A 27994-nucleotide genomic window follows, 5' to 3' on the forward strand; every position below is an offset into this window, starting at 1 on the left:
AAGTAAAATTTTACTATGTTTCCAAAACTGGAAGCTGCAGGAGGCAGCTCAGAGGGAACCAATGTGACTTTCTGCACAGCCATTCTGCATCAACAGAGACCTTCCTGCAGAGAAAGCAAGTTGGGACTTCGGAATGATGATGCTGGAGGTGAGCAAGTCAGATAATCAAATAGTGTAAAAACCCTAATATCTTTAGTTCTAACATCAAATCCAGTATTTATTTTTGCTGTAGGATATCATTTATTGTTGCAGCTTGCCAGCCAGTATATACAAATTGAGTAATTGACTCCTCAGTCAAAGAGAAATGCTGTTTTTCATTCAGTTATGCATTTCAGAATCTTCCTCCCAACTATCCAGCTACTGATCTTCACAAAATGTTCATGAATGTGTATTTTTTTAGCTAAGCTTGCCTCTTCTTCTATGTCCTCAGCAAACTTGGTCGGAATAATCCAGCATGTTCAAAAGTGACTGGAGAGGAGGAACAGACAGCACAATTACTTAAGCCTCAGTTCTTTAGGAAATAAAACTAACAGGGACTTAGTTATCTCCAACTTTGAATATTTTGTCTACAGCTGCCCAAAATGAGAAAGGCAGCCGCTAGACTGTTTCACAAACTTATCATTTATTTATGCTGAAATTTCAACATTATATTGAAAAGCTGAGATTTCATTGTCCCAGTATTTTAGGAATGGCAGTCATTTCCCTTTTTCATTGCAGAAGAGTGGAGAAAAATGTACAGTAGCAAAGAAAGATTGAAAGTGAGGATAGATCTGCACATTAAAAGTATACAAAAAGCTCATATTTAGATGACTAAAACATTTCCCGTTCAGTTCCTTTGTAATCACTAGCTGTAAAGACCATGTTCCACAGAGTCTGAGAAGACATATGATGTCTGGGCCATGACTAAAACTACAGGTTTTAGACAATCTGTCTCTAATCTGCTCTAGACAACCTGCTCAATTCCAGCAAGTAGCTTTCCAGCTGAAGGGCCCCCAGCTGGGAGAGTGACCTCATCCAAGCTCAAGAGAGATTCATCTCAACAAAGAGGAAATCAGGCAAAAAAACCGTAAGGTCTGCTTGAATTAATAAGGAATTCCTGTACAAACTCAAACACAAAAATGAAGCATACTGAGGGTGGAAACGAGGATGAATAACCTGCAGAGAACACTAAGACTATTCAAATATTCAGTGATGATGCTAGGAAAGCTAAAGCTCTAAAGGAGTTGAATCTGAACAGTTGTCAAGGCAGCAGAAAAGACTTCTATGGAAAAGGGAGAATGTGGGCTGAATGAGATGGGGACCCGGTTACAAATAGTCGGGAAAACACCAAAGTACTGAATGCTTTCTTTGCCTCAGTCTGCCAGTAATACTGATCTCCAAGGACTCAGGTCTTGGAGACAGATGAAAAGGCTGGAACAAATACGTTATACTCTTTGTGAAAAGTGGTCAGGTCAGGAAATGCTTACATAAACATACTTGCAGACCTTGATGAGCTGCAACCACAAGTGCTAAGAGAGCCAGCAGATGTCATTGTGAGGCCACTCTTTATCATCTTCCATTGATTGTTGCAGCTAAGAGAAGTGTCCAAAGTCTGAAGCAAAACAGATGTCACTCCTAAGTTCAAGAAGGGCAAAAAGAAGGATCTGAGGAATAAAAGGCTAGTCAGAATCAATCTGAGCCTTGGAAATGTGATCCTGGAAACCATTTTCAAGCATATGAAGGAGAAAAATATGATTAGTAATAGTGAATTACCAGGCTCAGAAGGTGGTGATCAGCAGAACAAAAGTGATTTTATCTCTGTGAACCCATACTGACTACTCCCAGTCATCACTTCATCCTTCATATAGTTTAGAAATGCTTTCTAATGTTATTTGCTGCATTGCCTTCACTGGGATTAAGGTGAAGCTGACTGGCCTTTACTTCAAAGGATCTATATCATTGTTTCCTCCTGGAGACAGGAATGGCATTTGCTCTCTTTCAATCTTGGGAACTTCTCCCAGTTTCCATGAATTTTCAGAGAAAGCATGGCCTCACAGTGATGTCTGTGAGTTCCCTCAGCACTTGTGGATGGACTCTGTTAACTCCCACAGGGCTTGTTTCCACCTTTTTGTTTTCCAAGTTCCTCAGCTGAATCCTTATGAACCTGTGTCCACATTGCCTCTTACAGAAAATCCTCACTGAAATCAAGAGAACTAAGTAAACAAGAAAGGACCGCTTCTTAATGATACAAACTGACCAGCCTTTCTGTAACTTTCAATGAGAATATGCGAACTTTTAGAAAGTCTTTATATACTGTGTTATTCCCACTATCTTTAGGAACAGAATGGCTAAAGCCAAAGTTAAAATGCCTCATGTTTGCCTTTATGAAGGAGAACCTGTTGTGGTCCTGGAAGATGTCCTGACAGCCTCCAGGCTTTCTGTATGCAACGAAAAGATGTGTGCTGTGTATTTCAGTGTACTGTCATGCAATGGAGCACTTTTGCTCAGCTCCGTCTGTGCACCTGTGTACTCCCTACAGAGCAAACAGAGTGTAATGTTTGTGATTTCAGATTCAAGAGACAACACCCTTCTATAATTCCTGAAAGCATCAAAAATGATGTGACACATAATGAGTAACATCCAGTATAAGAGTTCTAGACTTTGAGAAACATCAAATAGCAAAACAGAATTTGAGAAAAAATATTCCTTTTATACAGCAGTTTTTCACTTTCTGTGAGTGTGTTTTAAAGAACAGCAGTTGTCAACAGGCATTACTAAGTCAATAATCTTCTGTTGTATAGGAAAACACATGCTGGTTTAATTAAGTATGTGATGTTCTGCACAGTAGAAATCTTCACTGTAGAATTATTTAAGGACAGTTTGGAAGTACTGGGAGCAATAGATAGTAGACAACAGACTCAATTAAGTCCTATATATGTCTTTGGCATGCCATGAAAACAGGATATGAATTAAGATAAAGTTGACTGTTACATTCTAATATTGAAAAGTACTTATCATATTAAAAAATGCCTACAGTTTCCAGGAAAAAAGAAAGAAGTCCTGTCAGATTGCTGTGTCAGTTTGTTTCAACAAGCTGCTAGATATATTGAATTTGGTATCTTCATGACTCTGGGCGAGAAAAGACCACAGTGTGAAGTAAAACTGCAAGTTCTGATACAAATATTAATTCACGTTCTGGTATAATGAAAACATAATCTATATTCTCTAATGAGCCGCTGGGTTTTGGAATAGAAATTCTTTATTCAAAACTAGAGCTAATTTTGAATTTTTAACCTGTTATCTTCAAAATCTGAAATTCCTATGTTTCACATCTGTTTGAATGTTTTCAGTCCTCTTCATTGAAAAAACATAGGATGGGCTTTCTTTAGAACAGTGCTTTTTTGCTATCAAACTTTTCTCCAGTGTAAACCTGGCAATACACAGACTTTGAAATAAATGTTTGTTTCTAGTATGGTCCATTGCCTATGCTTTAGTTTAATTGCTGTTTGAGAGACTTTGAATTATTTCTCCTGCAAATTCTTTGCAAATTTATTGGCTGATAAAATGTATTTGCTGATATTTATTTTATCCTCAATAATCAAGCAACAGCATATTACACCAGAAACATTTTTTTTTGTTATTACTGAAATATTGACTTTCTGTAGACTATTCTCTTTTTACATTAAGAAAGTATTTAATTATCATTCAGTTGTTCTCCATGTTATTTTTCATCCTAAAACTTCCTGTATCTCATTAATGTAGTTAAGTTTTAGCCTTGTATGTTGTTTTCTGCTCTGTCATCCATAAAACATTAAGCATCACCTGGTATAATAACAAGGATGATAATGAAAAGTTTAAGCGGGTTAGTACAAGCACTTTTGTTAAAAGAATTTACAAAACAAATAATTTAAAAACTGATAATAATAGTAAGACTCAACGTGTAGTAATTTCATTGATTTTTTTTTTTTTCTAAATATATATTGTTCTCTAAAGGCTACTCCCCTTAAAGATAATTTGATGCAAGATATTCATTTGAATTTGAAAATATATCCTGTGGTGGACTGAAGTCGTTGTTGTAACAGTAAGGATACAGCAAACATTCTAAGTTCACGTAAATAAAGATTTATTAGTGTATTCTACAACTGATGAACCACAGTGATTCTAATGATGAAGCTATATCTGGAGGAAAATAAGAAAACATCAGAGAAGAGGGAGAGAGGGTGGAACAAAAAGGAAAGTGAGAGACGTGGGCACCAAGGAGGAGAGAGAGAGATGGAGGAAGGGAGAGACACTTAGAACAGAGATGACCATCCGCTGGGGCTTCCTGGATAAGTGTCCTACCCTGGGCAATCTTTCCAGTAGAATTGGTGGTCGCCCTCACAGTACTTTTCCCACAGTAACTCGGTATTCTTCATCAGGACATGCACAAATCCCCCATTGATAGCTCCTGCTTATGCTGTAATCACTGGTGGAATAAAATGTTGATTGGGGAAGGTGCTGCATGGCAGGTTCAATGCTGCACTTTCTGCAAGAATTACTGATCCCAAAATGGGAGCTGTAACCAAATGGTAGGAAAATGGAGGGGAAGAGGGATTAATTTCAGGGACAATTGCTTCCTATAGGAGCCCAATGTAGCCATGTCTGTAGTTGCAAGGCCAAGATTATTAAAAAGAGCATGAGAACAACATCAGAAAAATATTGTCGCAAATCTGAGTTACTTTAAACTAAAACTTTATTCATTTACTGCCAAAGACTTCTACTGATGTGAATTTAGAAAGATCCTGTGAAATCTTTCACATACAGGAATGTTCAATGACATTATTAAAAAAGAAATATGTTTAAAATAAATACTGAAGTCTGTTAATTGTAAAGTCAGACGTGATATTGATACATCTTCAGTATCTACATGGCTTAACTTTCCCAGATCATATCCATTACAAATAATTTTAAATAGTTTCTCTATGTGGCTGTTGTTGTTATATGTTATTATTTGGTTATTCTACAGCAGTGTTGCTGTAGTTCATCACCTCTGTACATTCGTGTAAAATCAGGAATTGTTCTGTGCTGTAGCTGCGGGGAGCACAAGCACTTCACCTAGGTCTGGAACATTACCTGGGGGCCAGGATCATATATAGCCTGTCTTACAAATTGTTCATAGGAGAGAGTCTGTATCATGCAGCCTGGATCCAGTCACTTTTAACAACAAACACAGCTGCTGCAGCATAATCAGGTCTAACCCATGAGCAGCCTCTGAAAACCTGTGTATTCTAAAAATGCTCCTGCTGCATCATATGCATTTTTAATTGTATTTTTCCTGTACTAAACAGTCACACATTTAGAGAAATACCCACATTTCTGTGTCTGCCTGAGTGACAGGCAAAGATGTGAGATTTCAAAGTTCTGCACTGCTTTGTTGCAAAATGTATCTTCTAAGAAAGTCTTTCTACAGACCTGATGTATTTCCAGAGTCCAGTGGGGGCTTAACAAACTAAAAGAGGTATTTTATACATTGAGAAATTTCTTGACATTGTATACAAATTCTGGATAAAAGGAGCAGCTCTGTTTGGATTTGCTGAACATCAATTTTTAGAAAACTGGCATAAAGGAGTAGAATTGTTCTTAGCGGAGTTTCATTATTTCAGGGAGGTGCATGGATGTCTGATTGACTCCTGTAAAAATGTAAGGCTTGCATTAAAGCAAATCTAGTGCTTATGAATAGAAAGGACTGTCTGATAGGAAGTAGATAGATAAAATCAACTGAACATAGCAGATTGTGATAGAGCTAAGCCTTTCATGATAAAAAATTTGAGGTTTATAGGCAGATCAATACAGCACATCCGCCTTAAACAAGTTCACACTCATACCAGAAGCAAAGTATTGCAGTTGTTAAATAGACTGCAAATTGCTTTTTAATAGCTGGGTAAATACTCGAGCAATTTTGCTTCAAGCTTCCCGCAACTGAGGCTTCACTCCTACTTGCAGAAAGACAGCACTGCCAGAAACCCAGAATCTGCCCTTGGATCAACCTTTGAAGGAACAGACAATAGCGGCAATACGAGTGACATACAATGTTTCAGTAATAATTGTGGGATTATTCAGGCTCTATGCAGAAACGGGAGCTAAGAAATTGCATGAAGTTCCAGGGAAGACATTTTCTACTGCATCCTCTACATCCTCTACTTTGAGGAAATAAAATTTAAGAAAATTGTATTTACCATTTCCAACATTCCTAGAATTCTGTTACCAGTGAGAGCCATAAGAATATTGATGTGAGTGAGTGGGTATAAAGATCAAAAAGAATAGATCCACGTCAGACTTTTCTTTTATTCTGAGGTTTGGCTCCCTTCCATGTTTTCATGAAATAAATTGGCTGCAGCAAAGCAGCTAGTAGCATTCTGCCGAATGGAAGTATCCCAGCAGAGGGACAGAAGCAGGCACAATAAAGGTAAACAGGAGTGAAAGATTGCAGCAGGGTTCTGAATGGGTTTCAAGGTTTCACATTAAGACTTTATTTACCATACTGCTTGTTTAGAATCTAACAAATACTGATTTATCTGTTCACTTTAAACTTCTCTTCCAAAGCCTCTTCTGCAGCCTGTTTTACATCGAGTCTGTATGTTACTGTATCTATTTTAGAGTCTCTAGATTTTGTAAAAGCTAGCTGATATGAAAGTAATTGCGTCCCCATTATTCATTAACCATATGTTGGCAGAAGTTCCTTTTAATCTACTGTTAAATTGTAAGAAACTTTGAGAAGTTACTTATGTTATTTGGAAGCAGGACTGTCAGCTGCAGCCGGACACAGTAAAAACAGATCTGATCCAGTGGTCCTAGAGAGCACTTGCTGTGAATGTATCTGTATAGAATTAGATAATATTTGGATCATTCTACTATGTGAACGGACTCCAAGTTTTTTAAGTTCTGTTTATACGTACTGAGATGTGCCTGGGATAAGTGGAACAGTGAATGATGCCTAAGAACAAAAGGGATTACTAAGGAGGCAGGAAGTTATACAGATTATATGCCATTTTATATAAAACAGATTTTCTTTACTGCCTTCATGCAAATTCATCAACATGTTGTATGTAGCAGGAAAAAGATTCAAACCCCCTATGCTTTCAGGGTGATCTTGCTGCCACTGACCACCACTGTGCTTAAGTATAGCTGATTCCAGCAGCTTGAAGAGCCAAAGATCAACTTTTCTGCTTCCCTTCCAGTTAGTGGATGTGAAACAAAATGAAAGAGACCACTGTCTCCAAAACAAATGGTGTCTGACCTGATCTGCAGCCAAGAATATGCGCCTCCTCTTTCTAGCCCTCCTCAAGCTGTGTATACTGCACAGAAGTGGAAAATTAGTGAAGAAATGGGCATGAAAAGACATTACAACAACAACAAAAACACATAACTGAAACAACTACGAATAAAAATGAAAAGAGTGGGAGTAGGTGGCATGTATGTAAGTACATGGTGGAAGAGGAAAGGGTTATCAGAATAAGAGTGTCTTTATTTCGCACACTGCTGTGAGTTGCATGTGGAAATTGAAGCTGTGGAAGCTTGTATCTTTTTAAATCATTGTAGAGAGTTTTATTTATCCTACAGTGCTAACAGAACTAAGATCTAACACAAACTTTTACAATTTCTCATTTTTAAATGTCTGCTAATTAAAATAACCAAAAATAATTGAATTTGAGTACAGTCCTTCAGAACTTGTATACACCCATTGTTCTGAGTAGAAAGTTTTCTAAGAATAATTCCTCTGTCCTCCCCAGGATTTCTTTGGGGTCCAAGGTTGTATTGTCTTTGTCTTCTCACAGAGTTGATGATTATAAATAACCCAGATGAAACAGTCTTTGTGTCTCGGTGGTTTGCATGGTGTCACTTTACCTCTTCATAAAATTAATTTTCACTTCAATAAGCATTTAGGCCTAACTGAACATAAGTTGCAATTAATAACTGCAGTCTATGAAGGACAGAGTCAGTGGAATCATAAGATTGTTCCCTGGCTGTTCCACTAGTTGTAAAAATCAAGAATTTGGATCTTCCGGACTTCTGATCAAGTGCAGCCAAACTTATACTTTCATTAGAAACATTCAAAGAGGAATCAAATGCCTATTTTTGAGCATCCCTAATTCTAACTAGGCCTTGACACTTTGTAGGTGCTGAACTCCTAGCACAACAATACCTCTGAAGATTCACAAGCTGGTATTATTTCCCAGATGCTCTGCAGACCCTAACTCAGTTAGGAGGTTGCAGAGGTCAGGTTCAGTTAAGACTTCGCAAATGGTCTTCTTTATTTGTTTAGCTTACTTCAATGATGAAGCAGTTACAGAAAGACGAAGAAGACCTTGACTTTATTTTCTACCCCAACTATTTTTTACTAGACATCTGAAAAATGAGAAAATTCAGTAAGTAGGAAAAAAATATATCTTTCTACTAGAGATATTTCACTTTTCCATAGGCTAACTCAGTGTTCATTTTTAACTGAGTCAAAAAGTAAAAAAGAACCTTAGCTAGCTTTGTGTAATTTACTAACAGGAGAACTGAAGTGAAAGAAGTCCTTCATTTTCACCATTTCTCATAAATAACTAATGTGAAATATTGCATCAGAGAACTAAATCAAACTAGAATACAGAACTCACCTTCCTAAATGATTTCATAAATTATTACTGTCATGCCACATCCACAGGCTGTCTGGTCTGACTGATATTTGGTCATTCTATGCAAAGTTAAAATTATGGGGCTGAAGTTATACTTGTCTTCACTTAGTTCATTTTCCCAGGGTACCGTAAATAACTGAAGCTAGGTGTCTTCTGTGATGTGCATTTTGCCATAATAAGTGGTCACAAACTATTGATTTCAGAAAATTACCTAGATTTGAGAAGCCCAGTCTCCCTTTTTTCAAACTGAAGTGTTATCCTCAGCTTTTCTGAAGTGCAGTGATTCAAGCTGTGTGCTAATAACTGCTATTAGCTGGCTGGGCGGTTCACTCGTCAGTGTATTTCCCATTCTTAGATGCTAACCTTTCCTTAGGATATCTACCTGAGGTAATCCATTTATTCATCTGTCATTCAAAGAGAAACACGTTGTTTTAGTAAATCAACGTTGTTTATCAATTGAAAGATGCAGAATACACTGAAGTCAAATGATTAAATAGCGGGTGAATCACTAATTATCTGAATTATACGATTTGTTGGAGGTTGATTTTTTTTCTTGCAGCAACTTCTTGTATTCATGAATGAATTATTCTAATATGCTACTCAAGTTTATAAACTGTAGTTCTCCTTGACTTTCCGTTTAAGATTACAGTATAGCTGCTTGTCTTTATTGAAATTTAGGCTATGGTATGTTGAAGTTAGCATCATAAACTATCATTTATGAATGCTTTGAAAATGATCTTAAACCAAGGTATTTCTGAGGGACAGAAAGAGTATGATTTTTCAATCTGGCCACCAAACTGCAGAAAGATTGCTATGGTTGAAAACTGTAAATTAAAAAAAAATTGAAGTAACACAAACTAGTCATATTTTGTCTAGGGGCAAGTCTTTTTCAATACATTCCTTTAACACAACTTTATATATACATCTTAGTAGAAATTCAGATATATCCAACTGAATTACTGCCATCGGAAACAGTTTTTACTTTTTAAGACACAAGCTTTAGTCATCCAGGCTGCCATGTTTATTGGATTTATCCTCATTCCCTTGAATGTCGTGTATTGAAATTTTACCATTTTCAAACTTGTTTCTCAACTGAAATATGAACTTATACTTCAGGACTAGGAATGAGAGACAACTCAGGATATCAGAGTTTCTCAACGAATTGCAAAATGGTGCTCCGCTCGGGTCGTGAAAAACCATACAGAGTGCCTACCTGTAGAAGGCAAAGAGTGGGAAGGGAATTTCCGGTGAGCACCAGATCAGCAGCTGCTAAAATCTCAGGTAACTTCTCCTTTTGAATGAAAAGTGTGTTTGTAATTGTGGGATGCCAGTCCAAGGTTGAATTCAACTAAATCAAGTACCAAAAGCAGCTCAAAAATAAAAATACATGAAGGAATAGCAAAGCGAAACCTGGCTTTTAAAAAAATGAGCACTCCTCAAAGAAGTGATGTTAATTTTTTCATATGACTAAATGCATTATGGTGATTTCTTAAGTACATCTGAAACTCCCTAGAAGAGAGTGAATGTCATAGCAGGCCTGCCAACTGTTCTGAGTACTGTACTAGTTCTTAGAGTATACCAGAATTCTTAAAATGTAAGAGCTATAATGCACCATAACAGGTCTTTCTGAAAGTGTTGCTCTGCTAATTTCTTTTGAGAAAAACCCATGTTTCTTCTGGAGGCCTTGTAGCTCAAGTTGTCAGACCAGTGAAGAAAAGGCCTTTGCCCATGTATGTGCCTAAGGTCCAGCATAGGATGTGTCAGAGCTGCCAGTGCAGGAGGGTCAGAGTGTGCATCTCTTGTCAATTTTGTTCATTTTGTTCAAGAACATGTTGATGCTGTTCAGCAGAAACAGGGACAACTTCTCAAAGACAGTTCTTCTTTCTTTTTCTCTTTTTTTTTAAAGCAAAATTTCAGCTGAAAAACGAGTATTTCAGGGGAACTGTACTAACTTAAAAGGAGTAACAAAAGTTTGCAGTGAGGTCAAGCATTCCCAGAGCATTATGTCATAGCTAATGCATTTTCAGTATCCTGTTGCTTCACTTGCCTAACTTCCCACTCAGAAAGGACAATTTACTTTACAACACTTGTTTACTATAGAGGTCTGCGTTGTTACTGGAACTTCTTGAGCTCTGTACTGAATTGGAAAGTAGCAAACCTGGCCCAGGAAAAAATGCTCAGTCTAGTATAATCTAAGTTGTGCCATACAGTATTAATCTGTAGATGCTGCACACTCATATTCAATTGTGGTGAAAAACAACTTGTCTGCCTAAGAACTTTTACCTATAAATACCTTTGCTGTCATAGTATACTTCTTTTTTCAGTAAGAGATGCCAGGTACTCTGTACAACCTCCTTTCCTGCCCATCCAACCCTCCAACACCCCCTCCAAAAAAAGGCTGCTATTGTAGGTAGCCATATGCACCCTAAAACACTTATTTGTATGCAGATCCAATTTTCAAAGTGGAAAACTGGGGAACAGGGAGGTTCCCCATACTTATGAAAGGAAGGAAACTATCCAGGAACAACATGCTGCAGAATCATTTCCCCCACATCACATTTACCTTTCTTCAGATTAAATTTATACCTTAACAGTGTGTTCTATGCTGCTGTCCTCTCCTGTGGGCCCCCATACAGAGTGTTACTTTGTTTTGCCTTCCCACACCAATTGCTACTTTAGACCCCCTCTTTTTTTTTGTGTGTGAAAATTTCTCCTTTCCCTGTCAGCATCTTCCAGCACAGCTATCTGCAGGTTGTCCACAACTCCAGCCTCCAGGTTTACAGGATCCTCTCAAGTAGGAAGATATTTTTGCAAGCTCAAGTTTCTGCACAAATGGGGTAACTCTCCAGAAAGCTCAGTTTAAATCTCATATTCTCATTGGGGTAAATTGCAAGCAAATAAATCCTTGCTTTCCTTCTTGGCACAGCAACCAAGCCTCTTAAAAAGCAGCTTAAGCTAACTGTATAATTATATGTTGCCCATACTATTCTAATGTACATGTAGTTTATGTAAAATTTACACTGATTATCAAGCAAAAATAGCTATAAAATACACCTTATACTTTATTACGTAATTTTATCATTTTTCTGTTATCAGTACAATTAATTACAACTCATTTATGATTAGAGCTTCAACTGAGGAAAACACGGAGGTGCTATATACAGACTGAAGATTCAAAAACTGTGCATTTCAACTTAGATGAATGTGGTCGTCATGAAATATCAACCATGGATTCACAACACCCTGCAGGTAGTGTGCTTTTGGACCAAAAGTCATTAACTGTTTGTGTAGTATCATAAGGAACTGCTGAACGCACTTTTATACAATCTGTTCATGAGCCAGTACAGATCATATTTTGTTGCATTTTTACGAATATTGATAGTGATATATGAAAACATTTATTCCAGTTTAAAATAGGTAAGTATAATACATACTAAGTATACATAACAATTTTTCAAAAAGATTATTTTGTTCACTCCATTTAAATTATTGGGAAATCTACATTTTTGGTTATTAATTATAGAATGGCTTGGATAGGCAGGGACTTTAAAGACCATCCAGTTCCACCCACTACATCAGGGTCACATCCAAACTGATCTTAAATGCCTCCAGGTAGGGGACACCCACAGCTTCTCTGGGCAGCCTGTGCCAGTGCCTCACTACCTTCCGAGTAAAGAATTTCTGCCTAATGTCTAATCGAAATCTCTTTTACTTTAAAACCATTCCCTTTTGTCCTGTTACTATTAGAATGTTTAAAAAGTCAAGCTCCCTCCTGTTTGTAAGCTCTCTTTGAGTACAGGAAGGCCACTATAAGGTCTCTCCAGAGCCTTCTCCAGGCTGGAAGAGCCCAGTTGCTTCAGCTCTTCTTTGTAGAAGCAGTGCTCCTGCCCTCTGATCATCTTCATGGCATCCTCTGGACCCTCTCCAGGACCTCCATGTCTTCTCCAGTCTTGGTTTCAGTATTTCAGGGAGGATCTTGTACGGGCAGAGCAGAGAAGGACAGTCACCTCTCTGACTGTTGACCACCCCTCTTTTGATGTAGCATAGTATACAGTTGGCTTTCCAGGCTGCAAGTGCAAATTGTTGACTCATGCCAAGTTTCTTCTCCACCAGAACCTCAAAGCCCTTTTCTGCAGGGCTGATCTCGATGAGCTCTTCTCCCACTCTATACACCCATCTGGGACTGCCCCAATCCAAGTGCAGCACCTTGCAAAGAAAACACTCAGAGACAAGGGCAAAATGAAGCAAAACAGAGACATTCTGGAATTTGTAGAACTATTCTATATTTCATGTAAACCTCCTTTTATCTCAGGCAGGTCTTTTCTAATTGATCCCAAAATGGTACACAGAACCACAGAAGTGGTTCTTAGGGTTTCTTTGGGGTATTTTTTGGTTGGTAAGAGGCAAGTAACAACAAATACAATTATCCTAGAATAATTTATTTTCCAAAGATGAGATAATAGAGATAATAAAATAGGCAGATTTCTTATGAAAGTACAGCAAAAAGTGGAAAACTGTAAGATCTGTGAGTATGCTCATGGTGTTAGAATCCTGTTGTAGAAGATACCACTATTCTCCAAGAAAAGAAAAAAAAGAAACAACAGAAAAAAGGAAATTCTATGTGATATATTTGTATATGTAAACACAAGTATCACAAACATACATTCATGATAATATCAAGATAGCATCATATAAGGAGCCAACTCCTTGTTGTACTGTTATTTGTGGCTTTGAGCTGAATAGGTAATGCTTTCCCCAACGCACTGCCTACATAGTGCACGCTGTTAGAAGAAATGCTGTAACACCCATTCCATGGCTACCTGCTATTTCTCAGTCTTACTCATTTTGTGTCAGGAGTCTCACATCTACTGCCCAAAGACCTTAGGGATTTCTATTTGATATCATTTAAGGCCTTACATTTCATCACTGGCCTCCATTTTGTCAAGTGTATTCTGTTTTGTAAAAGACATCCAGACAATATATTAGATTCGGAGCACAGAAGTCAGGGTGTATGTGTACAGGTACAACTGTTGAGTCTTAGTGGCACCACATGAATTCAGAGACCTGCAAGAAGTGAAGTCTGATATCTACTGCAGTTCCGAACCATTTCTCCATTTCTCAGACTATACACTAAAGCAATTCTTCAAATCATTTTTAAATTTGAAGGATGGTTCTGTCTAATTCTAAATCTTTTGTTTTAGATACAGCATGGTTAAGCCTATTCACAAGCAAGGAGCCAGCAGTTAGAGGTAAGACTTGAATGACTTATGTGGGAACAAAATGTTTCATTCTCTTTGTTAGAGACTGATTTAAAATGAGTTTGTAATGTTTCTAAGACATAGTATCAGAAGCCATATATTAAACCAGATGTTCATTTAGGTCAGGCTACTGGACAATCTTAAAAGCCACAAAACTTGCCATAGCAAGTTATGAATAAGGACTTAAACAGAGGACAAATGTGCACAAGGAAATAGAATGCACACAAGCTTGTATCAATATTTTTGAAAGAAAAACACGTGCTATATTGCTGGCACTCGAGTCTCAGCTAGCAAAGACCTGTTGTAACAGGAAGGGGAAAATAAGAAGTGTATGAAGAAAGAGAAGATGTATTTTTGGAACCTCCCTATTGTAAGCATAACAGATGAGTGGTACATTGAAGGATACTTAGTTCCAGTATTCCAATAAAAGATAAATTTATTTCAGTTTTAATCAGAAAGAACTGCTGTGATCCAGGATTGCACCTTGACTAGTGGTCAAGTGGGAATTTCTAGGGAAGACTATAAAATACTGACCCATCCATGCAGTACTTGCCTCAATCCCAACAATTTGCATTTCAGGGATACCCCAAGCTAGAAATGGCACCTTGTATTTCATCAATAACAAGGCATTCAATTTAGCATGAATTTGGTTGTAAAAGTACCCCTTAAGACTCTGGTTTTAGAAATCAGAGAAGATAAATTGCTCAACCACAGCCCAACAGAGAGTGGAAGCAGCATGTACAAAATCATGGAAAAGTTCCTTACTTTGCCTACCAGCAACCATCTACCCAGTAGCCAATTTGTCACGTTTATCAGATGTGATTTAGACAGTTAATCTCCCTTAAGTCAGAATACTGTTGTGACTTGGGTGTGAAATATCTCTTGCCTGCTGATGTGCCACCTATATGCTACAGATGTTGGACAACTGACTGAAGTAATCTGAACTGGTGAATCTGCACGTAAAGAAGTGGGAAGACTTTTAGATGTTACATTCTACTATATTTATCAAATGTAATTATAAATATGCAGACTGAGCACAACATGCTGAAGTGCAACTCAAATTTTATCAAGGATTTTTATGCCCTTCTAATGCTGTTACTGGTTCAGACAAAATTCCTTTGGAAGACTTCTACAAAAGCATTATAGCTAGAGTAAGAAAGGGTAGCTAAAATAATATATAGGATTAAGGAACATAAAATAGTTCTGGTGGAATGAGTATGTTCTGCTGATTCAGAATATCCTTCAAAGGCTGAAAAATATCCTCAGTGACAAGAAAAAAAAAGACAAGTCTTTAACTGCAGCTGTTAAAGCTGTTAATTACTAACCTCTGTAACTCTGTATGCTCTGTATTCATTTGCTGTGGTGATGGACATGTAGGTTTTTTCTCTGATTTGAACACATGTCATACTATTAATTTATGAAAAAAATAATCTCTGATACAAAAAAGATCTTAAAAATAAGTTTTTTAGGGTTTTTTTTTTTGTCATAAACAGTACACTAGAAATATTTTCAAAAGCACAAGTAGTGTTATTTTAAATAAATCTTCAAGGCAGATATTTATGGTAGGTAATGCTATTTGCTAGCTAATGCTTTTGTATCACATAACAGTTGACAAAAAGTAGCTTTATTTTTTGTTTTTCTGGGTCTGGGACTTTGAACTATCTGAGGGCAGTGTTTGTTTTATCAGATTGAGAATTATCCCATGTTGTATACACTTATTTCCTGCAGCTAAGAAAACAATGTTTTCAAAAAGGAAGTCTATCCAGTGCACCCATTGAGAGTGGAAAGATTTTAACCAACAAAGTACCCAGTAAATAAAACAGAAAAATCCTGTATTTTCTGTAGAGGTGTGTGCATGGCCAGGTGTATTATATGAACCAGAATCCTGTATACCTGTAATAATATTGTATACCCATTAATACCCATAATAATGTGAACGTGCCTTCACAGTTGATGAGTTTATATACATAAATGCACTTATATTCACATAAATCTGATACTCCATATATCATATTTTTTATCCATAATCAATTTTTTTGCAGAGAGAAATTGAGTTTTTGTGTGACAAATTTAAATTTGTCATGAAGTCATAGACTTTAAATACTATTCAGAGGAAAGACTTACTGAGTGATTGTATTTGTTTTTCTTCCTGTACCTATGAGTGTAAAGCGAATCTGAATGTTTTCTACTTTACTGCTTTCATCTGTGCTTCATTTTATGAAGTGATACACATCTTACTGCAATTCTTTTTCTAGGAAAAACAAACTCTAAAAACGTGGTGGTCCTCATGCAGCGATTAAAGTGTAATGAATTTGTGCTTTTGAGCAAGGGCGAAAATCAACTCTGCCTGAAGGTAAGAAGTAGTTTAATTTGTAACTTTTAAGTGCTCTTTTTCTCTGCAGAACAATTTCTCCCACAGTCCTTTTTGAATTAGTTTTCCTTTGCTTATCACTTTCCATCTTGCACAACTTGACTACCTCCCTCTCTGCTATCCAGACAAATATTTAAAATAGATTATTGCAAAAATAATTGGGTTTAGGCTACCGCATTGAAAAGAGGTGAGTTTAAGAGGGGAATTATTTTCTCCTAATCAGCCTGACTTAGAAGAATCTGTTGTCAGAGCATACTCATTTTCTTTAGTCTTGTCTGGTTTATTTATAGTGGCAAGAGCAGTCAAGGTCAGACTTCCCTTTGGTAGGGTCAGGTTACAAACCTTACTATCTGTCTGAGGAAGAACTTAATGCAAGAATTTAGCCTTTATAGCAGGGCAAAGATCTGAGCTCTGTTTCCCCACATTATATCAAGATAAGGAATGATCATAGAATCATAGAATGGCCTGGGTTGAAAAGGACCATCTTGTTTCAATCCCCTGCTATGTGCAGGGTTGCCAACCAGCAGACGAGGCTGCCCTGAGCCACATCCAGCCTGGCCCTGAATGCCTCCAGGGATGGGGCATCCATAGCCTCTCTAGGCAGCCCGTTCCAGTGCGTCACCAACCTTTGAGTGAAAAACTTCCCCCTAGTATCTAACCTAAACCTTCCATCTCACTATCCACTTTTGTAAACAGACATACCCCCTCCTGCCTATATGCTCCCTTCAAATTTTGGAAGGCCACAGTGAGGTCTCCCCAGACCTTTGTTCTCTCAGCTGAACAAGCCCAGTTCCCTCAACATTTCTTCATAGGAGAGGTGCTCCAATCCTCCAAATGTCTTTTTCTGAATAAATCTGTGTTTTTCTTCTTTTTTTTTCATTTCAGGACTTTCCAGAAAATGTCTCCTAAATTTTTTTTTGGAAATGTGCTTTACAAGATACATTAATCATGTTTATAGCATATTACCACATCGGAATTTTATTTACTTTCCTTGGAAGAATAATTATCTTTTCTGTTTCAGAGATGATTTTTTCATAAATTAATTATATGAAAGGTGTTCCACCAAATCAGAGAAAGAACTGAGTGTTCAGTACCAGTAGAGGTTACGCCCCATCACCTATTTCGAAAGTATGGAATAATACCAGATTACATTTCTTAGCATGACTAAGAGCAGTTGTTAACCAAAAATGGCGTAAGATGTATTTACTATCCTCCAACTATGTAAAAACCTTGGAAAGATCACTGACTATTCTGTTTTCAACAGAATGTGAATAATTCTTTATTCATGACAGGAAATCTCATAAGGAGGATGACAGTGCTCCTTATCTGCAGTTATTTCTTTTGTATTTGGTTATGGCATGCTGCAACCTCAGCTGTATTGCAAAATAGAATCTTGGCATTGAACAGTTCGTTGGATTTTCTTTTGATGTTTGTTTCCAACCCAATTCATAATATTTTCAGGAAGTATTTTGAGAACTTAAAAACTTATTCATCTCAGATAACTGAAGTTTAAGTACAAGTGAGTTTTGGGGAAAAAAAAATAATTTAGAATTAATACAGCATTTTGTGCATTTAAACTGGAAAATGTGATGGCAAAATTACCAATTTGCATGCTGGTAAACACAGGTTTTAAAGGGATGCTGTTCCGAGCCCGATCATACTTCAGTGGAAAAAGGCAACAGGAAAACGTGCAAGAAGAGAGGTCTTGACTTCAAAAAGGTATGTAATTATCATCAATTAATAAAAATGTATGTATGAGAGAGAGCATATGCAAACATAAATGTAAAAAAAAAAAATTAAAAGCTAAGTATATTTCTATTGTTACCCATGAAATGAACATTTACGCATTTATTTTTACCATTTTCCTCAAGAAAAAGAAACATGAGCAACTTTTCCAGTTGGCTTGTGTACACAATACGTTACTCAATCTACAGTGAAATATCTGAGTTTTAATTACAACATGAATGACAAAAACATGATTTTTGTGTTATTGTGCTTCTCTAAAATGTGGGGAGATGTACAAGAAATCATGCTACATGAAAATTACTTTTCAAAGTCTAGAAAATCCTGATGAGTGCATTAGCAGATTGAGAAGGGTCAAATTGTAAGAATAATGATGTTTTTAACAAAAATGAATCCATGTATCAAAAACTTACGGAATTGATAAAAACTCAAAATATACATTAATAATAATAATAATAATAATAATAATAATACAAAGTATTTAATATAAATAAAAAATTAAAAGTAAGCAACTCCCAAAGCACTTTCAGAGTGAATTTTTTTGTCAGCAGGTGACTGTGAATCTGGAGTAACACACTGTGTATCTGATGATATGCGGGCAGCCAGGTCACTTACATAGTAATGTATAAAATTCAGAAATTTTGGTGACCAAAGTTTGATTTTGTCAATTCTTCTATAGATAGAAACAATAAAATATTTTAAGCATGGGAAGGATGATACTTTAGTTGTCCTGTAATATATTTTAAGCAGATATTCTAATGCAGAGAAAATAAAAAGCTGTGAAAGCGTTGAAAACAATTATTTTTTATTACGGTTGTGCTCCAGCTGACTGCTCTAGACGATGAAAAGACAACATTTCCAATTTCAGTAAGGAAAATTAAAGCTAACTGGGATCAAGTAGCTTTCACAATTTCATAATAACAAGACTGAAATACTGAATATCTAAAATTCACAGCCTAAAATTTACTTCATTTCTAATATTTCTCCAAAGTCAGAAAGGAATTCTGGCAATTTGAAATTACCGTTAGTTTCTTGCTTGAAGTCATTCTGAAATGATCTTTCAAAGGTAAAAGCTACACATCTATCGCCTTGTTTGTTTGTTTGCATAATTAATTAACTGATCTCTGGTAAAAAAACAATTCAGTCCTTTAGTTTACTTTTCTCCTGAAGTTCCTACCAGAAACATTCCTTGTTTCTACACAGAAGCAGAAAACAACAAGGCAGACAATATTTAAGACAAATTCTAACCTCTTCCTTGCATGATATAACTCTACCTTGAAAGCTTTTTTATAGAAAAGAAGACATGCCTTTTCCTGTAGAGCTGTGAATAGAGAAAGAATTAAGAAACCATTCTAAGAACATATTTGTTATACACCTTACAAGGCAGCTAGTGAGTGACCCATCACAGTTTGCAAATACCCTCAAGTAGGATATCAGAGAGATCAGTAGCCTGCATTTGGGTCACGCCCAAGAGGCAATGCCATAGCCCTACCTGGAATTTGAAATTCCTGTAAACCTTCTAAAATGGGTGCACTAAATAAGAAATATTTTTTGATATAATGAGTTAAGCCTCCATTGTGCACCGGGCTCAGGTTGACTGAGCTACATGGTGCCACAACATGGTATTTTGTCTGCTAGTTTTCAGTAGTGCTAAAGACTGGCATTTTTGTTTATTACTGGAAAACTGCCAATACAATTACCAGAAACATGAGAATCTGAAGCCTGCCATTACACCAGCAGAAAGACTTTCCCACTGTGCTGTAGATTTCCATTTCTGAAACCAAGACTTGTGGAGTCACAGTCAACAATCAATATTCACTAAAAGATCTTTTATTATTTAGCTTATTATCATAAGATAATAACAGTTTCTAACGGCAAATAATAGTTTGCAATAAAAGCTTACAATGACAGAGGATTGAAGTGGGTAGGTAACACAGACCACAACCAATGTGTATAACAATGCTATGCTGGTAATAGCAGAGTAGTTTGCACAGTATACACCATTCTTCCCTCACAGAAGGCACATTACTGGTGGTCATCCACCTGGAGCCGAGTCCCAGCATTGACTGAGCAGCAGCTATTCTAACCCAATAGTATAGTTTGCTTTTCATAGTTATCCATATCATAAAGTAGATAACTATGCAATGGGTTGTAGTAAGAGGTGTGGAGTATTATTTCCTTCCCTTCCACCACAGGAAAGGCTTCCAGGTCCGCCCACACAACATGTTGACAACAATGGAATCTTTCCAACCGCTCATGTATTTCTCCTGCTGATTAATATTGTCTGTTCCAGCCCAAGTAAGATTACATTTATAATCTCTGCCACTTGATGTAGTGCATGCCTAGGGAAATGTTAGCCCCAGTCATTTCTTCTAAAGCAAAGGTTATGGAGTTGAAATGAGTCATTTAGTATTCACTATTCACATTAATGTATTGATTTGACCTGAATTGCTCAACTAGATTGTTACGTGTGATGCTCTTCTTATTCTTGCATTCTGTCTCACAAATCAACACTTTCCTCAGAAGTCTGGACCAGAATTATTCAGCCACATGGTGTCAGAGCTGTATGCTTATGGCACAGGCAGAAGAACAGTGAGCCTCTCACCTCGCTCTCAGTTTACATTAAGCATGAGTAGTGCTCAGTCTTCCTTCAGCTTCGTTCTTTTTTTATTTTCTTCCTTGCTTGATACCCCTCCTAAATTCCTTCTTGCCATGACATGCTTACTTAAACAGTGACTGAAGTCAACAATTCTATCACTAGATTTGGCTCTTTCTCCTCAAGTTGTTCCCTGGTGGGTTATGCAAGATTATTAGGTTGTTACTGCTGGACAGCATTTTTCCAGAACTGAAGGGTTGCTCACACAGTTCCATTAAGGCCTGACTAGTTTTTATTCTAGGTCTTCTATAATTCACTGAGTAGTTAGACAAAGCTAAGCAAGACAGAGTCAGAGGGCAGCTATGCAGCCATCAATAGAGTTATTGTGGGTCTTACTCATGCACCAAGCTGACAAAAAGTGAGGACAATAGAAGTATTTTGGTTCAGAACTGTAGGTCAGTGATAATGCCATATTTACTCTGCTTAGCTGCTGGCTGGAGTCAATTTGTCGCTGTCCTTTCTGGCACCTAGCCAAAGTGGCCTGAACAAAGTCACACCACTATTGAGCTCTTCTGCAAGAGGTATCCTACAGTCCAGTATGAGCAGGAGTCAAAATGCATGCTATAACTGATGTTACATGTTACCAAAGTGTTGTTCTCAAACCCTTGGATGGCAAGGTATAAGCCAGTTTGCTTCCATGTGGAGGGAAGTGCAATGCAACTGGAACTGAATGCCCAGGGTGGAAGTACAGCCCTATTGTTCTTCAGGACAGGACTAGCTGTGAGGAGATAAGGGCTGCACTGGAACAGCCACTTGCATGATTCCATCACCTTCCATCACCAGTGAGATAGGGAGAGATGAGAAATACAGAAATAAGAAGACTTTCATGTCAAAATAAAGACATGAAAGTATAATATGTGAAGGTTGGAAAATCAATCAATCAAACAAACAACAACACTACGTGATGCAAAAACAATTACTCTCCCTTTCTCATAAACAGATTGGTCAAAATAGAGACTGACAGCATAGAGAGCATCACCATTCTCTGAGCAACAGACACCTTGGAAGGCAAAACCACTCCCCTCAGCGTTGGGGAGTGCATGTCCTCTGCATGCAATTGCTGAGCATAAAGTCATCTGGTGTGAACCTTTTTGTGGGTTGGGGCCAGCTGTCCTGGCTGCATTGCTCCCAGCCTCTTGTCCAGCCTGCTCCCTGGGGCTGGATTTGAGAAAAAGATGTCATCCTGATGCCGAGCAAGCACTGAGCCATCACGCTTGTGTGTCATCAGCCCTGCTCCAGTCTCAACTCAAACCATCTCATTTTTCTGAAATATTTCCCAAGGACAATGACTTCACTGAGGCAGCTGAGATGGCTGTTCAGTTTTATTATTTTGTTTATCATCAGCTGTTGCTTATGTTGATTAATGTTTCCTTGTTTCATATGGGGCAAAATATGTTATAGTATGCCATGTACATACCATGATGGTGCATAGCGAGTTGCTCTGCTTCAGCTGTCCTTTTCAGACTCTTATCTTTTAACTGCTTCCTGCTTCAGAGAGCAGCAGTTAGACCCAACCTGGGGTTTTGATAATTGTGCCTCATTTGAATCCTATTGTGCTGATTTATTTTAAAACATTGATACTCCTCTCTCACACAGTTTCCTCTGAAACATTATTACATACCTGGACGGATTTTCTTTAGCCTGTTGAGTCAACATATGTTGGGCATATGCTACTACAAGAGCACTGTGTCTTACCTGCGGGGCATGACTATGGTGTATTTTTTTCATGAAAGCAAACCTGCAGATTTATTTTTCCTCTAATGCAATGCCAAAGAAATAGATTTGTAACTGAAAATCACCTGTTCATTTCCTAAATTGTACAAATGATCATGCCTGCTGCAGTAGGAGCTGTTTTCTGGTTCTGTATCATTCCCCAAACCATCTTCTGATGGCTCCCTCATCTGATTTTCCATCACTTCATGCAGATATGCAAATATTGTTCCATCTCATTTGAGTGCCCTTTGCTATTCATCTTTGTAGGATGAATTTCTACATGGCACACACTGATTCCTCTTCTTGCTTCTTCTGGTTCTCTCTTTCTATTCCCCCCAGGGTCTTCTCTTCCCATCCTCTCTATGAATCCATCAGATTCTTTCATTAAATGTACTGTTCTGTTCTACGGTTTTCATTTTCAAGTTACCAGAAGGTGTTTTTCTTAATGACAAATTTTCTTCAGCTTTCCTGTTTTTAAAACATAAATTTTGGCTTGAAGCTGCAAACACTGTGCTGTCACTCTGGTTTATCAGGACAAGATGTTTTAGCTGCTTTCCATTATAGCTTCATTAATACGGGAGGTGTATCCTCACGTTTCACTTTCTGTGCTCTAGAGTAACCACAGGGCATATTCTTTCCTTTCATGTCAGTTGGACTGAAAAGGCACATTCCTCCTTCTATGGCAAGGTGCTTTTTGCTGGAATCTCCAGCATAGTTGGAACCCTTTACTACTGTCTCTCTGAGCCTTATCCCAAGCCTTTCTGATTTTTCTTTGGGCAGGCCTACCACCTCCTCTGACTTTATCAGAGCTCTCATTGCTTATTTCAAAAGGCTGATGGACTCCAGAGCTGATGAGTCTGGGGACTATCTCTTACCTTTCCTCTCTCCAGAGTGGTCTTTTCTGGTAACATTTTTCATCCTCATCCAGGAGCATCTGGAGAGCTTATACACATTGAGTCTTACCAAGGGGCTGCTTGGACAATAGTTATTTCTTCTTAAGATGGATCTTAGAAGAAGATTTCTTGGAGACTTGAGATGTGTACAAATTGTACGTAATAAACCAGGTTTTATTAAGAGTAATAGACACTGTCATATTCAGATTACTCCAGAATAGGCAAGAGAAGCTGTCACTTGACATGTTGTTTCTACTGGCAGCTGACCTGGAAGGCCTGAGGTAAGAAAATGACCAGAAGAAAATCCTAAACTATTCCAATAACTGGCATAGTGCAGAGCAAACCTGCACTGGTCTTTTTGGGAAGCAAAGGAATGCAATTGCAGTTCTGGAAGCGCTCAGTCCTTTGAGGGTAGCAGGTATTGTTGTGTTTTCATTCCTCATAGAATCTAAACCAAATGGTTAGATCTTCAGTAAGATTTATGATGAACACTGGAAAATAAATGTCACTGGAGAAAACCATTTAAAATACACCAAGATAGCAATATCTCTGAATTTTCATAATACAGGGCCCTAAAGAAAAGCTTTATAAAATAACGTGTTCTTTGCACTGTGTATTTCATAGCTGAAGGAAGATAATCACTTTTTCATCATGCATTCTGAAGGAGATTCGGTAAAGTTCCAGTGCTATGAAGACACAAGTTACTTTCTGCACGTGAATGATCACTCACTTGACATACGCAAGCTGGATCATGATGACCCTGATGGGGAGAGGAACTTTGTCTTCAAGGTGACATATTTTTAGGAAAATTTTTTTTTCTACCTTTCAATGGCCTGAGTACCAGTACTGCTCCTATCACAGTTTAAACAGAGAGGGCAAGAGGTTGAGGTTAACTCATTTCTATTTTGCCTTATTTTTTACTTCTTTTTTGTTGTTCTTTCAATCACCATTTTGCATGAGTAACATCCTTTCTTTCTGTACTTACAATAGGAAGGGGTAATGGCTAAATTTGAAAAACAGTAACTAACTTCTTTTCGTATTGTACCTGCACAATTAGGGACTTCAGAAGCTGAATTTTCCCTGGAGGGGAAAAGTACATTGGGTATATTCCAAGGGCAAGGGAAAAGAGCTCACGCACAGGCACGGAAAAGCATAGCTTTCCACAGTGTAAACATTCCACTTTTAAAAAATAGGTTTCTTATAAGCTTATCTGAACTTGCAGTGAACTTGCATTTAGAAGTCATTAAATGCTTATGTATGTGTACTGACCAAGTAGCTGTGGGAAAGCTGAGGAAAGTGCCGCTCATCTCAAGGAGAGTAGGGGAGGAGATCATCTCAAGGAGAGCAGGGGAGGAGATCAAGATTGGCAGCTTGGAGGGTGCACGCACTCAGCCTGGCAGCAGTGCAGCCTCATCTGGGCCCCAGGGGAAGTGCAGTCAGTGCTCGGCTGCAAATTTCTTAATGACTAAATAAATTGGAAGTAAATAAACTGAAAAAAAGCACACACCACACCAGAGGAGCAGTCTTACAGCAAAGGGCCCTGTTAGTCAGGGTTGGACTTAATGATCTTAAAGGTCTTTTGCAACCTTAATGATTCACAGTTCTAGGAGGAAGACGCTGCTCCTTAGAGCACATGCAACTCTGCGAGGCACAAAACACATTGAATGGAAGAGGAAACAAACCATAGCTATACACATTTGGTGTTAGAAGTCTGGTTCTCAGTTGCTGTGCATGCAGTCCCACTGCCATTTGGTGGCACTTTTCTTTAACACAAGCATTTTGGAACACATCTGTATGAATGCTGGATGTCATGCACCTGTGCAAGGAGCTGTGGCTTAGCTGCAGTGAAACAGCATACAGCAGTAATGCCCTGCCAGGGCTGTTCACTGCCAGTGAATCCTAACATCAGTCAATCCAATTCATGTGCATTACAACAAGGCAATATTATATTTCTTTCAGTAACAGCAGTGTGGTGCTTCACTGCTGGACTACTACATTAGGAACAGCAAAAATCGTTTTGTTGCTTCCATTGCTTAGAGCTCAGAGAGCTTCTGAGTATTCTACCTGTGAGCAATATCTGTGGCTTCTAGATCTGTTAAGTGTTCACTGAAGTCAGTGGGTGGGAAACAAACAAAAATACAAGAACAGCCCAATCCCAACAACAATAACAATGAAAAAACCTACATAGTTAATGGAAAATATTGGTGATAGATGAATGTTTGTACTGGATGATCTTAGAGGTCTTGGTGATTCTATGATTCTATGCTTCTACAATTCTATATTGACTACAGTATATGTTACACAAGAAGTAAGTTATTTAGAATAATCTATTATGCTATACAAACAATAAATTAAATTGTGTGTTAGGTGCAATAATTTGACTGAGACAGTCTGATATTTACTAATGGCAAGGATATCTATCACCTTACTCAGGTCACAACAGCTGATGAAATTGCTACAACTCATCACAAAGCTTGCATGAAACATACTGATAACATACCTCTGCTGATGACTGCAAAAAATGTGTTTAAACTTGGTGAACACTGGTTCTGTTCTATAGTCAAAGCTTAAATTTTGGCTGTAATGTAGACTGCTGCACTTCTACCATCTACCTTAAAAACAAGATTTTTTAAAACACTTTAAAACCTTTTTGGATATCAGCAGTGGAGTTTTGTCAAGTTGTAGATTTGAGATACAAAGTCAAAATGTTTTTGACAATTTTTTTTTTAGAAAATAATAAATTCAGTCAGCTCTGTGATGAGAAATCAGATCAACACTTCATGGATACTCATCTTTCCCAGACTCTTACTTTGCACTTACAAAACCTGTAAACTGACGTTTTCAGCTTCCAACTAATCTGAACAAGTAACAGACAAGGGAGAAAGCATATATTAATTTTATTTAGGCATAAATACAAAACTAATGCCAGTGAGTTTTTGAGCTTTTTCAAAATATAGCCTCCTTACTTTACAGTGGGGGGAAAAAAAACATATTTATCCAACGTGCCTAACATTTGAATATGAAATATAATTACTACTTTGCAGTTTACTTTCAAAATGAGGCAGATATTCTTAAACTTTTACTTTGCAGATATGATAATTATTAAAATATTAATATCAATATATAGGTTTTGCTTTTCTGTGCTTCAAAAGCTGTGCCTAATAGAAAATAGTGGGTTCTGTTTGATGGAAAATAATTTAATACAAGTGTTCTCCATATGTAGCTTCATGGGCCTCTGGTTCTTTGACCATATTTGTGACCTATTAGAATAAAATTTGTAAAAGAACATCATTCAATATAAATAATGTGATTCTGATGCTAGTTAATCCAAAGGGGAGGAAGAATGTATAAACAAGTGTTGACCATACCTGCCTAGGATCTATGTGCTAATTAATCCAGAGACTGCATTTTTTTGTCCTTGGAGAAGGGAACGGTCACTCGCAGTAGAGAAATGTTGAAGGTTGGCAAAAGAATCATTGCATTAAAGTCTGTTTAGGATCAACTGTTGTACATTAAAGCATGAGATTGGTACCCAACATTGCTAGGCCTGAAATATATGCCTTCTATGCACTGTGTTACATACTACTTTCATTATGGACAACTGTGGATTATGATCTAGATATCAAAATCAGAAATTGTTAGTCTAATGAATGTTTTTACAGTTGGAACAAAAGCTAACGACCTATCTTGAGTGTGGTTATAACAATACTGAAATTTGTAAAACTTCTAACTAATTCAAGTTAACCATTTTCTATTAAAGGAACACTATCAAATACTATGTACATTTCCATTTACTCTGTTAATTCTCATTAGTAACACAATAAAGGAATAGACAAAGATTCTCTCTCCTCCTCTCTGATATGAAGTCCCCAGCCGTATAGTTGTTCTTGTTGGAAGTCACCCTTTTTCTTTGATGGCATCACCACTGCACAAAATCACAGAACCATATGGGTTGAAAGGGACCTCTTGGGGATCATCACATTCAACTCCCTGCTAAAGCAGGTTCCCTACAGAACGTTGCACAGGAAAGCTTCCAGGTGGGTCTCGAATATACCAGAGAGGGAGACACCACAGCCTCCCTGGGCAGCTTGTCCCAGGGCTCTGTCCCCCTCACAGTAAAGTTCCTCCTCATAATGGCATTGCACTGCCTGTGTAGCAGTTTTTTTACCAGTTGCCCCTTGTCCTGTTGCTACATTAGATTTCAATAGACACATTAGTAAAGGGAGACTTACTAATTTATGAACCTCATAGTTCCCCACTGAGGTTGACAGAACACTGTTCTATATTCAGCATAGATTTTAGATACATGCAGCACATATTTCGAACTACAGTGCGCGCATCAGTGGAGATTTTACAAAAAACTGTCATCTTGGTTTTGTTTCCATTCATCCGTAGTTTGTCTAACCGAAGAATTCATAGGAGGTTAAACGCTTTTGCAGTTTGCGTCTGCTGGGCAGCGCTTCTCACAGACCCTCTGTCGGGAACTGCTCAGGCGAGCGGACTCCACAGCTCCGCTCCCCGGCGCTCCCGCCGCACTGCAGGGGCTGTGGGCGGGCACTGTGGGGCGGGCACTGTGGGCGGGCCCACAGGAGTACACTGAGATCCGACGGTCTCTGGCACCATCTCGTGGTCTGCAGGAATGCAGTAGTGAACTTGCACCCAGATTTTACATCAGCAAGCCACCAAAAAGATCTCAGCAGCAGAAAGCCGAAAATATTCACCTT

The 27994-nt window shown here is 37.8% G+C and overlaps 1 protein-coding gene across 4 annotated transcripts; it reads left to right on the top strand.

Moving 5' to 3' along the window:
* Window positions 1-27125, top strand: LOC104915014. 4 transcript variants are annotated; one of them, XM_010725633.3, is made up of 8 exons: window positions 6368-6424; window positions 7197-7435; window positions 9753-9917; window positions 11763-11885; window positions 13838-13885; window positions 16150-16247; window positions 17892-17984; window positions 23895-27125. In XM_010725633.3, the coding sequence occupies exons 3-8, from the start codon at window positions 9761-9763 to the stop codon at window positions 24072-24074; spliced, it is 699 nt and encodes a 232-aa protein (XP_010723935.1). In that variant the 5' UTR covers window positions 6368-6424; window positions 7197-7435; window positions 9753-9760; the 3' UTR covers window positions 24075-27125. The 4 variants fall into 4 exon arrangements, with proteins under 4 accessions (XP_031413146.1, XP_010723934.1, XP_010723935.1 ...); XM_010725634.3 differs by having other exon boundaries at window positions 6405-6424; window positions 7102-7435; XM_031557286.1 differs by lacking the exons at window positions 6368-6424; window positions 7197-7435 and adding an exon at window positions 1-148.
* The last annotated feature ends 869 nt before the right edge of the window (window positions 27126-27994 follow it).

The sequence above is a fragment of the Meleagris gallopavo genome, chromosome Z (assembly GCF_000146605.3).
Source record: "Meleagris gallopavo isolate NT-WF06-2002-E0010 breed Aviagen turkey brand Nicholas breeding stock chromosome Z, Turkey_5.1, whole genome shotgun sequence".
NCBI lineage: Eukaryota > Metazoa > Chordata > Aves > Galliformes > Phasianidae > Meleagris > Meleagris gallopavo.

What these genes read in the sequence shown, in the direction of transcription:
- LOC104915014 (XM_031557286.1), top strand. Translation starts at nt 16, where the DNA reads ATGTTTCCAAAACTGGAAGCTGCAGGAGGCAGCTCAGAGGGAACCAAT. An exon ending in CAAGGAGCCAGCAGTTAGAG is followed by an intron (nt 13,886 to 16,149) that starts GTAAGACTTGAA and finishes TTCTTTTTCTAG; the next exon opens with GAAAAACAAACTCTAAAAAC. An exon ending in AAAATCAACTCTGCCTGAAG is followed by an intron (nt 16,248 to 17,891) that starts GTAAGAAGTAGT and finishes TGGTAAACACAG; the next exon opens with GTTTTAAAGGGATGCTGTTC.